Source organism: Anser anser, assembly GCF_964211835.1.
Source record: "Anser anser genome assembly, chromosome: 2".
NCBI lineage: Eukaryota > Metazoa > Chordata > Aves > Anseriformes > Anatidae > Anser > Anser anser.
In genome coordinates, this window is record NC_139721.1 from 118,142,208 (window position 1) to 118,155,201 (window position 12,994).

The following is a 12,994-nucleotide window of genomic DNA, read 5'->3' on the forward strand; positions in this document are numbered from 1 at the left end:
TATTTTTGACAGCTACTTATGCTACTCATTGTCTAATTGGGCCTGCCAATCCTCCCTGCTCATCCCAATCTGTCCATCCCAGACACAAGAATCTGAAATGTTTTTTAAAATCTGCATATGGTTGTTGATTACAAGAGATGGGAAAAAAAATGCAGCCTAGATGTTGCAATATGCTTATTTCTTTGTGATTATCATTCAAGAAAAAATAAAGAACTTCAAAATTAAAAGAGGAAATTGCACCTTAATACTTGGGCTTTCTGACTCTAAGGATGGGAAGGGTACTACTGACAGGATAAAAGCCATATTTCTTCCTGAGGCTTGCACACTCACAAAGCACTCAGGGCTAAATCCTGCCATTTGCTGCTTGCTGTGCTGTGAGGGAAGAGGAGGTAATAGGTATTCTCAGGTGGCACCAAACGGCAGGAGATAGCTTGCCAGTGTGCCACAGAGCCCAGCACAGGGCTTCTGGAGGACAGGGATGTCATCATGAGCAGCAGGGCCTGGTAGGTCAGGACCCACTTCGCCTCCACGCAGAGAAACAAGAAGCGCACTGTGCTGGGTCCCGCTGGGAAATTCAGTTTATGAACAAGAGGATTCCCTCTGTGGAGCACGCATCTGCCAGCCGCTGCTGAACCTTGCTGCTGGGGCTTGCCAAGCAGCACGCCGGCGTTTGGACGGCAGCGTCTCAGTGGGGCTGGCAGAGCTCTGACATTCCCCTGGGACCTGATCCAAAGCTCATGGGATTCAATGGAGGACAAAAAAAAAAAAAAAAAAAAAAAAAAAAAAAGTCCATTGATCTCAGCGGTTTTGGATCTGTCCTTTTTGCTCTTCTCCTTTGATGATTTATCCAACGCTGACATGCATATATCACTTCTGAAGCACACAGAGCACTTGGTTTTAATCTCACAATTTCCCTGGTGACAGGAAAAGAAGTATGCTGGCAGCTGACATTGAAAAATACTCATTATTCTGTACATTATTATTGCTTGTTACCTCCCCACGGTAGATAGAAATCACAATGAAAAATCACAAATATTTTGTTTTTCAGTCTCTGCCTGCCCTTAAAGCAAAATATTACAAAGGGCAATTTTGTATGCATGTGGGAAAGCAACAAGAATGCTTCGTATTGAAATGGGAGGTAAGAGAACATTAACGACTAAAAGCCACTGTTAAGCAAATGATCCCTTTCTCTAGAAAAAGCTTAGAGAGGGAGATACGCTTTCTGATTTACCAGGGAATTGAATTCTCTTCTTGGATTGGAAAGTAAGAACATTTTATACCTGTGAAGGCTTCATTTGAAAAAATCGAGATTACTGGGCCGTTGGCAGCACTGCTCTGCTAAATCCCACAGTGCCAGTGGCTGCAAAACGGACTCGTGATTCCTCGTGTCCTGAAGGGAGGTTTGCAGGGACACCAAGGGGTTGCCACATGGAGCATCTGGCTGTGGGCTTCTCCAAGGGATGCTTCTCCAAGGGGTGCCTCCACAGCACCCAGGTTCATGGAGCCAGGACACCTCCTTCCCACTGGGAGGGCCACCCACTGGCAGTCACTTTCATAAAGCAGAAGCGATGCTTTGCTATATTTTAAAAATTTTCATTCCAGTCCAACACCTTTTTGCCTCTTTGCTTCCCCACTGGCTAGTGCAATTTTTTCAGCACTAGATGTCAGTGTGGACATACGATACCAGATTGCTCTGCATTTTTTCCATTCACAAGAGAGGAAGAATTGCTATTCAGAGTGAAACCGAGTCTCTCCCCAGCCTCGTGATGTGCTTCCAACCAAGCAGGTCTTTCCTTTCCTGTTTGACCTTCACAAGAAATGTGTAGAGCTGTCTGTCCTTGGTATGGGTTCATATGGCTGTAAAGGGGGCCTCTTCATTTTGTGATCATGTCGCATGCGAGTTAAAGAGGAGCTACCATGACTCTGGAGAAAAAGCTTTGCTTAGGAAGTAATGGGGACAAAGAAAAGGTTCTGAATTCTCTTGATAAATTGTGACCCTGCTAAGGGTGTACAGGTGCTCTACACAGGTGGCTAATCCTGTAACTAGCAGTACTCATCTCAATGAGAACCTCCTGATGAGACTGAGTCCATGCAGTCCCATTGCCTAGAACATTTCATCATCTAGAAATGTTTTGCTACAACAAACTGTTACAAGCACTGTTTGAACTTGAACCTGATTTATTATTTGCCTGGCATTTTCTCAATACAGAAACGAAACCAGCTACGAGCAGAGCAACCAACCAGGAAGTGTATGCTTGGTTCCCAAAGTGGTAAAATGACTCTTGTTTTTTTTTCACTCTTTAGAAAACATTTTGCTTCTTTAAGAAATGTAAACCTCCAAATCCAAACCATGAATGGCCCCTGTGCTGTTACCACAGGGCTGAGCAAGATGCATGAAGCACCCCAACTCCCCTAATTTTTTTTTTAAGCAATCAAGAGCAAGGACACTGCTCCTCCTGCTCCTAGAGAAGAACATACCAGGGACAGATAGAGTGGGGAGAGGAGGAAGTGGGTTCACAATTCCCTTTTCTCATCTCTTATTTTCATGGGTTCTGTCTTCTGCCAAGTGGATTGGAGCCAGCACAACAGATGGAGCCTTTTACACCACCCTCGTGCCTGGTTTACACCAGGCATGATGCACAGAAGCCTAGGCAGAAAACGCTTCTGGCACATAATGGGAAGTGGAGCGCTTTGACATTCCTCCCAAGTCAGTATGGCCTTCAGAAAAATCCAGTTATGTGCTTTTATATTCTTCACTGTGCACTCATTAATGAAGCATTACCTTGATACATATACTAGTGCACCTTGCTTTTATTATACTTAGAAGTTGCTACTGTCCCTTTGACTTGTTGCAAGAAGTCACTGCAGCGCAAGCATGACTGCCCAAGCAGCTGTGCTTAAAAGCATTTTGAATAGCTACCTGGTATGTTTTTGTTTCTTGTTATTAGGCTTATCAGTAGCAGACTGTAAGTAGGAAGATATAATATATTAAAAGAACAATACTTAAAACTATCAATTGAAAATATTACCACATGCCGTGCAAAAATGAACACAAAAGTATTTTTTTCTCCTGGATTCTGAGAATTTAAGGTAATATTTGGCAGAAAATACAGAACCTGAGAGAATACAAATTGTACTTGGCAAATCTAATGTCACATGGCTCTACCACCTGCTGTCATTCCTACATATGTCATTTTGTTATTGTTTCTGTAACTCTGTTTTCCTTTTACTCATCTCTTTCGGTAGATGTCTAGCATTCAAGCAATTAGTACCACTAATGAAAGATGTATCCTGTGAAAGAACTTGTCTGCAATCAGCTTCTGAAGACTGATTTACCTGTGTAATATTCAGTGTGTCAGGACTCGAAGTGCTTTCTTTATTAACTGTCATGAATTGTTCAGATAGAGCTTTTTGTAAAGACAAATGCCTCTCTAGGTGCAGAAGGGATTCATGGTCTAGCACTCCGAACTGCAAGACAAAACAATGTCATTGAGGAATAAACTTTGAAAGACTCATATTATTTCCCTCTGCAGAAATAAAGAGGGCTGAAGCCATCAACACTCCTCCCCCCCAAATCCACATTCAGCTGGCATCGCTGGGCACTGATATACGAGATCTGAAAACAAGAGAGAGTAAACATACTTCCCATCTGTTAGTTTGTCCTCCACCCCCTCTTCTTAGAAATCACAGAAACAGAAAAATCAGCTGGATGGGACCTTTATAGGTCAACTAATCCACCCCCATACTCCCATACCCACAGATCTGTGTATTAACGCCTTGCCCAAATAAACACAGATTGATGTCACTTCATTTATGAATTGGTGCAAATGCCTTTAGTGTAGGCATGGGCATGGTCTAAGCCACTATTTGTCTTTAGTTATTCCTTGAGCACATAATAAAAGAGGTCTGTGCTGTAGCTTTTGAAGAAAGATAGCACTGGGGGGGCTCTAGATGTATGAAAGGTCAGGAAGTATATAGAATGGGATACTGTGTGCAAAGATGGTAACAAAAAAAACCAACAAACTAACACATAGAACTAATGCAGTTTATTAGAGAACGAGTTACTGCCTGATTATGCACTCAAATGGCAAATTCATGTGAATGGCATTTGGCCTTGGTGAATACTGTGGTACTCACTGGCTACAATAATCCAACTCTGAATGTAGAACAGCTTAGAAATTATTATGGTGAATACACTTACCCATTAGAACTGTTAGACTAAAGTGTATTTCTTATCGTACTGCTTCATAGCAGATGTAGTGGAATGCACAGCACAAATTGCCATTTCTTCAGGTAAATTATTTCCACGTATTTCTTCCTGTACAAAATGGTCAATCTGTAAGTTAAGGAAAAATGTTAATTTATTTTTAAGACTAGGTTATCCTTTTTTGTGAACATTATCTTTCCGCATGGGTGACTCCAGTGTACAAAATACAGCATATTGTTTATGGTGTAACATAAACTTCAGAAAAGCATAAACTTCAAACAAAAAGCAGAAGGTTCTAAGCAGAATCTCTATAAAACAAGGATAAACTTCCTCACATTAAAACCATAAGTAACCACACATTTCCAGAATAATTTTAGGACCCAAACCTGGAAAGACTTTCAGAGCTGCTCATTTTTTTTATTATTATTTTGCGAAGACCGATGACAGCGTAGTGCAGGACTGTTTTTACTGCACCAGTGTAAGCATGTGCATAAATTTTGCAGGATTAAAACCAACATGAACAAAGTGTTATTCAGTGCAAATAAAAATCTAAGATATTGAATAGTAAGGTCTGCTACATATCTCAGGATACCAGCTACCAGCTGGAGACACACTGATATCAAAATGCATCATAAAAAGATGCCTACAATAGACTTATGTGTAATTCATAGTTGTACTGCCAGGGACAATACAGGGCCTTTTTCCTTTAGCATAGAGGTGTGAACATACCTGAGGACAGTTTGGTCAGCCAGATGGCTTAAACAACCTGCAGGTGCAAGGCATGTGAATTTTACAAAATTCGTATTTGAGAGGGATGAAACAGTTCTGTTTTGCTTTCTGTGTGAGCAACTGAACATTACTTTCAGTATCTGTGGAGAGGTGTTGTGCAGTGCGATTTATTTTAAACACCTGAAACGTACAGTAATATAAAAACCTCACTGATCTTTTCCAACCACAGCATGCACCCCTAGTTCAGTACCTGAACAGCAAATCTAGTTTCCCCATGCCCTACTAGGAGTGAATCTTAGTTACTAGAAAATTAAACTCTATGTTACGAGTATTTGCTATTGTTTTTTCAGCCACTGTCCTTCAAAAAGGACTACCTGATTAACTCTGAGCACAGTTTGAACTTCTGGCTGACTTTTTCAGTCCAGGGTCAGATGCTTTTGCCAGAGACGAAACTTTGCTTGAAAAGCTATTGTAGTCACCCTGTAAAAGCCACCGAAGAAGTGAGCAGGAGGGGAGAGGGAGGATGATCCATCAGCACAGCTCAGCATTAACCAAAATTCAGACCTTGTTCCATTTATCAGCACAGTTTCCAAGATGTGCAATGTTATGAGCTTATAGCCAATTTTGTGTTCTTAGGGCACACCTGCCACTTGGTATTTTTAAGGAAACTGGTGAAGAAACAAGCTTATTATTTTCACTTGCTGATAGACAAGGTAATGTAACCAGAACTAAAATGGAGGTATACAGCTTACAACAAAGAACAGCAAGTGTATTTGCCTGTCTAAACCAGTATTTTTTCCAGTATCCTGGACAAGGAACAAGGTTAGTTCCTATTTCATGCTTATTTAATTATGAATAAGATTCCCTAGATATGTTTCTACAGGAATAATAACAGCATTCATCCACGTAGGCCCGTGGAAGTTAATTTTCATACAACTATGTACTTTCTGCTGAGTCCCAGAGATCTATGGAAATTTGGTCAGCAGCAATATGTTCTGCTTTCTCTTTGCACTGTTTCCTCTTGCCAATGATTATTTTCTGTGCTGGGTAGGAAATTGAAAATTTTATGCAAACTACTTCTGGAGCATATTAATGAACAAATGTGTGGAAGCTACAGTGCCAGGTACTTGCCTCTACAGGACTTAGTGCTTGTAGAGTCATTTGTTAGAAGAAACATTAGTTTGAAAACCTAACTGTACTATTGGCTATAGAGAGCAACTTTCCATAGGCAGAAGAAATTCTATTCAATCATTTATAAGAGGGACCAGGAAGGATGGAGGGGAGAAAGCTGGCTCAGAAGCATGCCACATCGCTTTTCTAAAGATGTAGGCATTCTCTGAGGTAAGTATCCTGTTTAGATTCACACTTGATAGTGAGAGATCTGCAAATGTTAAACTTAAATGCCTGAAATGCATGGAAGCCAATGGAAGAAAAGAAAGAAAATCACATCTGAGTGGGAATATCCCTGCTCTCTGAGAAGGAGACAGAGCTGTCCTGCTGTTGTGACTTGCTTTCTGCAGCTGACTTCTCTTCTATGAAATATTCTGTGCTGTTAAAGGTAATTTGCTGACTGTAACACTGAATAACTCTTTGGATGTCTTGAGGGCTTTTTTTCCCCCCATAGGCTTTACTATTTAATTCTAAACTGAATAAAAGGTTAGTCATAGCCAAATAAAATCTGTATTTAATACCTGCTCAACTCTTAGAATCACTGTAAGGAAATTACAGACGGTACTGTGGTACTGTCTAGCAATGCAGTATTTTCAAAATGCTGTTTATCCTACCAGCCAGCTTCACTACTACTCACTAGTGGGAATTTTAAGAACTCCATGAATCTATTAGCACATTGTCCTCTAAACCTTCTCCAATAGGGCTAAACATGCAATGAGCATTCTGTGAGTGGCAGAAATTATCAGTCACAGCGGCAACATCCTTTCCCCATCTGGATTCTTGGGATCAAGCAACTACTCCTATTGTAGCTTTTCCTTCTGTGGGAACATTAATAGGACCTCTGTCATGTAGAAGGTAGTTCTGAATGACTGGTTGCTTCCTATATCGTTGGCATCTCTGAGAGATTTGGCTCAAGCTGTCCAAGGGTTTCAAAAGGAGCTAGCGGTATAGCAGATAGAACGACCACACTTTCTTTTTTTTCTTTAGGAAACTGAGCTAGAAAGTGTCCATGCTTGGTCTACCTTGGGGTATCTGCCCCTGCTAGCAGAGACTGCAGCTCATCATTCACAAGCAGGGATGGCATAGCATGGGACAGCACATTATCGACCCCAGCTCTGTCGGGGAACAATCTGTTCATGAGACAGCTGTGGAATTGCTGCCTTGTACTGAAACCAGCAACAGTTTACAGCAGGATCTTCTAAACAGGGTTCGGATTACTCACAAAGTGGCTCAGCCATCCAGGAAACTGGTGCGGGAATGAGTAGTTAGTGTTGGTAACCTCCTCCTCCATCCCAAGCGGTGGTACCTCTTGCAAACTGAACTGTGAGCTGCAGTAATGTCAAAATAAATAAATAAATCATAGAACCATAGAATCATTAAGGTTTGAAAAGACCTCCAAGATCAGCTGGTCCAACCACCACCCTACTACCAGTGTCACCCACTAAACCATGTCCCTAAGCACCAGGTCCTGCTGCACGCAGCTGTAATGGAGATGGGGAAAGGAGGGGGAAAAGGGAGGCCTCTGCGCCTATTCGCGTCTGAGAGCGAGCGTTCTCAGAAGCAGCAGAGTAATGCTTTGTATATGAATTAAGGTGCTGATCTCTTTTGCTGTGTTAATTGTAAAATACCATGGGTGCCGTGCCGTGGTGATGTCGGCGTGAACGCAGCTGGAAACGCTACCGAGACTGCGGGGCCGAGTCCCGGGGTGGTGTGTAGCACTGCTCCGCGGCGACATACCGCACCTGACGGCAGGCAGCAACCCGTAAAAACAAGCAGCTCACCCCGGACGACTGGTGGCAGGAATCACGCTTGTACACATTCAAGGCACACGACGCTCAGCATCACGTACCGGTGAAGAACAAAGCAACATTTTGCCTCGAATTGTTCCGCGGTGAGCAAACGGAGCCTGTTACCCCCAGGGGAACAATTCACAGGGCCAGCCCTTGGGGTCAGTCCCTGCCCGGGCACAGCTCTTGGGGATAACAAGGGGAGTTTTCCTCAGCCGGCCGCGGCCCCTTGGGGGGGGGGGGGGGGCTTCGGGGTGCGTGAGGCGGCGGCTGCTGAGGGGAGCAGAGTCCCGGCGCGTGGAGCCGGCCCCCACGCTCCCTCCCCGTCGCCGTGCCCGTCCCGCCGCCCGGTGCCGCCCCCAGCATGGCGACACACGGCGGAGGAGCGGCTGCGCCGCCGTGCCCGCCCCGTCCCGCCTCCCTCGCCACAGGCACACGGCGCTGGGCGGGCGGCCTCGGGGCCGGCGCTGCTGCCGCCGGTGCCCCCCTCAGAGCTCGGCGGCGGAGGATGGCGGCGGTAGCGGCAGCGGGGACGGCAGCGACAGCAGCAGCAGCAGCAGCACCGGCGGCGGGTCCGTGCCGCCGCTCTGGGGGAGCCAGCGCCGTGCCGAGCAGCTCATGGTGGCGCCGCGGAGCCGCGAGCAGCGGCCGCGCCGGGGCCGCCCGCTGAGCCGGATCGCGGCGGGCGGCTCTCCCCTCTCCGCGCCGAGCCGCCGAGCTCGCCCTCTCCCCTCCCCGCGCCTCGCAGCGCCCCCGCCGGGGCCGGACTCCCAGCGCCCCCGGGAAGGCGGCGGCGGCGGCGAAGGGCAGCGGCGGGACCATGGGGGCGAAGCAGAGCAGCCCGACCGCCGCCAACGGCCGCACCCGGGCGTACTCGGGCGGGGACCTGCCCTCCTCCTCCTCCTCCAGCAGCGGCGGCGGCGGCGCTAACGGCACCGGCGGGCGGGCGGCGGGCGGCGGCGGGCGGTCCGCGCACCTGGCGGCGCCGGCGGCTCCTCACGCCGCTCCCGGCGGCTCGGCGGCGGCAGCGGCGGCCTCGGGGGGAGCCGCGGGGTCGGCGCCCCGCAGCCGGTCCCTGGGAGGCGCCGCCACCGCCGCGGGGGCCCGCGCCGCGCAGTCCGCCTTCAGCATCCCCCACAGCAGCGGCCCCTACGGCTCGCAGGACTCGGTCAGCAGCACCCCGGAGGAGGGCGGCCGGGAGCGGGCCCCCGGGGGTGGTGCTGGTGGCGGCGGCGGAGGAGGCTCCGGTGGTGGCTCCGGTGGTGGCTCCGGGGGGCCCCGGCTCGTCATCGGCTCGCTGCCCGCGCACCTCTCGCCGCACCTGTTCGGAGGTAAGGGCACGGGGCGGGGGGAAGCGCAGCCTGCCTGGCCGGCGGCTCGGGGCTTTAATCGGTGCCTGTGTAAATACTCTTGCCTGCTACTTACATAATTAGAGTTTAATTGGATCATGTGCCTCCGCCGTTTATTCTCAAACCGGCCCCGAACACTCTCTAGGCACCGGTTGGTATCAGCTCGTTCCTCTTTTGGAGTTCTCGGCCCTGAGGAAGGCGAGGGAAAAGAGAAGTTCAAAAAGTTTCTGCATTTATTTCCCCCCCTCTAAAAGAGGAGAGCGGCTGGGCAGCAGAGCTGTCCGCGGCTCCGAAGAGCCGCCTGCAGAGACGGGACCGCGTGGTGTCGAGGCAGGAGGCGAAGCTGCTCTGAATTCACCAAAAAGCAGGGGCCCTCTAAAGACTCACACTAAACCCAGAGCGAGTTGTAGCGGTCTTTTTGTCTTTCCTGCGATGTTTAGATGAATAGCGCTGGTGGAAGGCTTGCGTTTCACCACCTGGGTTCTTTACCTTGAAGTTAAAAACCTGCACGGAAGTTGCTGACTGCTTTCGGTACTGCTTATTTAAAGGTTATTGTTCATACAAGTCAAACATTAAGGTCCAAGGTGACCTCTTTTTAATGGATTCACTCTTTCCATAAATCTAATGCATATCAGAGAAGATATGCGTTATAACCTGTCTAAATACCAACCAGCCTCAAAAAAAAAAAAGCTTTATTTTTGGAAGGTGGGGGGTTAATGTGTAATTCCCCCATTGTTGTATTCCAATTAATGGATTTGTCAATACTGTCTGTAGCGGACTGGGTTTTCGTCTCTGCTGTAACACGACCTGTTGGTAGCCAAGGCTAGAGTGCCTTCGGTCTGAGCCTTGCGGGGAGCGCAGGGCTGCTGTCATGTGCCTGCCACCATCCATCGCTGGTGTGCTGACCTGGAGACATCAGAGCTGTTATTTCCTAGGTCTGAAACTGTCTCCTCCCAGTGCACTGCTTGGACATAACAGAGAGCTGTCAAGCCCTATCATAATAAAGGAGTATTTGCCCTTAAGAGAGAAAACAACTGTTCTCATAGTACCAAGCTGCCGAATAGTAGTGCTTTGTTGCAGGGGTACTCGCTATACCATCGCCATAGCTTGCGGGAAGAAGGTACACGCGTTTCTTTCAGTGATGAAAGGATGCCCTATCACTGACTTGTGCAATTTGTACTAAGCACAAGGGAATCATTAAAACGTGTAGGCAGTTGTTGCTCAGAGGAAAAACTTCATTTTTTCTCCCTGCTTAACTGTTGTCTCACAACCCAACTTGCTGCAAGGAGGGACTGGATTAAATGTGAGTGCACACACAAGGAGCAGCAATCTAGGAAACTGTTCAGAAGCAGGAGGGTCTCTTCAGGGTAACTCTGAACTTGATTATGCTTTTCTATGACAGGTCATAATGTGTTAATTGCTGTACATACAGCATATGTACGTACAGCACAGTTTGTATGTACAGCATATTTTGTCTTTCACAAATCTCTGAAATTGGAATGTTAAAAAGGATATGGGCTGAGATGATGCAGAGCTTGTTGCTTCTGTTGGTGCAGGAAAAGCACCAGGAGAGGCGCATGCTCTTCATCTACTCACTAATAAATAAGGAATGCCATATGTTGGGGTTTTGGATAGCAAGTGTTAAAATGCATTGTCCTTTGGTGGTCATGAGATGATCGTAAATCATCTAGTTTTGTGTTCTAAAAATCTTAGTATTTCCTATCAGGATGAGTAGCTGTTTAATCATAATACTGCAATACTTGTGGAAAAAAACCTCACTTGAAACACTATTTTTCCTTCAATTTAAATGTTCTGTAATATCAGTGATACAACTCCACATCACGTTGAATGTAGGCATCCTGATATAGTTGCATGCTTTGTGTCTTCTAGATTCCTCATAACAACTAGTGCTTGGAATGAGTAGCCCCACTGAAGATCATAAATTGGTAGCATCAGCATGATGAAAAATAACTTCAAGGATTGTTTTTGTCCTGATGGTAACTAGCTCAAGCTTGTCTAGGTGTGGTATCTGGCATTTAACTTGTGTATTAAATGCATGCTTGAAGTTCCCTCCCTTGTGTTGTAACTTGCAAATTGACTGAATTGTTCCTTTTTGTCTTGAAAACTACCTCAATTAGTTTTGAGAATTAGCACAACAATTCTATTCAAATTAAAGAAGAGCAAGAGTAACCTTAATAAGTTGAACTGAATCTTTGGCTCTTTGTGTTTTTAGGCATACTGCTTGGCTTCATCAATCAGTGATGCGTGGGCGTTACATTAGTTAGATTACTGTAATTAATTTGCCATTAGTGAATTACATTCTATTGTCACTTTTACTGAGCAGCTTTGCATACAGAAGTAATGTATAAATATTAATTCTGTAATGTAGCACACTGAAGCCTATACTATGCTTATTAATGTGCCATTAATGTACTACAAGGTATTATGATGCGGTACGTTAACGTATCAGAAAATAGGATGAGTTAGCTGCTCTGTTCCTTCCGTAGGAGCCTACCTACTCATAGTAGTCTATCTAGTTGTAGTTAGGGCAGCCTCTCCTGGCTCTAAGGGCCTAGGGGTCCTGGCAGGCCTCAGGCTTGTCATCCTTAGGATCAAAGTGTAACGGAGGAAATACGGCCATGCACCTTATGTGTTAACTCCGAGTTCAGTTTGCTGACAAATTGAGGCCTTGGCCTCGCAGAATAAAAACAAAAGAAACCCATGTAACATAGCTAACTGTGTGGCGAGCACTCCTGGGGGAGGCTGAGGGCAGTAAACAGAGTGAGGGCCAAGTTCGTTAAGACCGTACGGTGCTCCCAGACATAGGGGCCAGGCCTGCGCGTGATGTCCAAGCACTGTCTTGGGACACGGCGCCGAGTTCCAGCTTCCTTTAGGGTGATAACTGTAGAGTTGTGACCAGTAGCTTCCTGCTCTGGTCCTCCGTGGATGGGACTTCCCCTCTCTCCCTGCCCCAAAGTAAACATGCTGACTTCTCTAAGAACAGCCTGTAAAAGAGTTGGCCTTGGGATCCATAGTTAATTTCGTTTTTCCACTCTGTTTTTAGGCAGTATTTCTTCATAGACTGTCACTACTACAGCAAAGCTACTGCCGTAGTTGTAATGTAGCCTCTTTTTGTCAACAATATGTGCCATGATTGGCGCAAACTGGACCATCTTTCAGAATTCTCTTTGTTTTGAGTAACCGCTGGTGTGTTACTTCTGTCACTTGAAATACTGGCAGCTCCTTAGAGCCCCCTTTATGTTCGTGATCCTATTTCTGGGTGGTCACAACAGGGAGAATTGTTGGTGAAATCACCTGCTGGAAATATACTTACAGTGTTCAAATTTAAATTGCTTCTTGAGGACATTGCGAGAAGGCAAGAATAAAGACCTGCTTCTTTGTGATTTCTCTTAGAAACAAATATGTAAGAATCCAACTGTAGCAGAAATGTTGCATACCGTGTTTTTAAAATTCACCACATCAGTTCTTCATTAAGGTTGATTGAGCAGAGAAGTCTTATACAAAATCTCATATTGTCTTACATACAATCATATCCAATTTTGTGTGATGTATATAGAGACAGATTTTAAATACATAGTGTTGTCAGATACAACTGTTGACATCTTTCAGGCCTGCTTCAAGACTTGGAGTAATAATTCAGACATTAGGTTGCTTCTCTACAACTTTATTAGGGGAAAGAAGTTTGTTGCATTCTTCTCAAGCCAACTAATGATCAGGCTATTTCATGAAGT

General features: G+C 45.9%; 1 protein-coding gene and 1 long non-coding RNA gene across 6 annotated transcripts in view; one reads left to right on the forward strand and one right to left on the reverse strand.

The window, feature by feature from the left end:
- Nucleotides 1-801: 801 nt before the first annotated feature.
- Nucleotides 802-8,149, reverse strand: LOC310894653. Of its 5 annotated transcripts, XR_014580059.1 has the most exons (5): nucleotides 7,956-8,149; nucleotides 7,329-7,434; nucleotides 4,202-4,336; nucleotides 3,337-3,468; nucleotides 802-914 (listed from the first exon to the last, which is right to left on the reverse strand). It is a non-coding gene; the product is annotated as an uncharacterized lncRNA (long non-coding RNA). The 5 variants fall into 5 exon arrangements; XR_014580060.1 differs by lacking the exon at nucleotides 802-914 and having other exon boundaries at nucleotides 951-3,468; XR_014580061.1 differs by lacking the exon at nucleotides 802-914 and having other exon boundaries at nucleotides 951-3,616.
- Nucleotides 8,150-8,327: 178 nt separating this feature from the next.
- ZNRF2 (zinc and ring finger 2) overlaps nucleotides 8,328-12,994 on the forward strand; it is a 60,311-nt gene continuing 55,644 nt past the window's right edge. Inside the window, 2 exon segments of the mRNA XM_083825055.1 lie at nucleotides 8,328-8,688; nucleotides 8,690-9,224. Of these exon segments, the coding sequence (XP_083681181.1) occupies nucleotides 8,512-8,688; nucleotides 8,690-9,224 (712 nt within the window). The 5' untranslated portion in view covers nucleotides 8,328-8,511.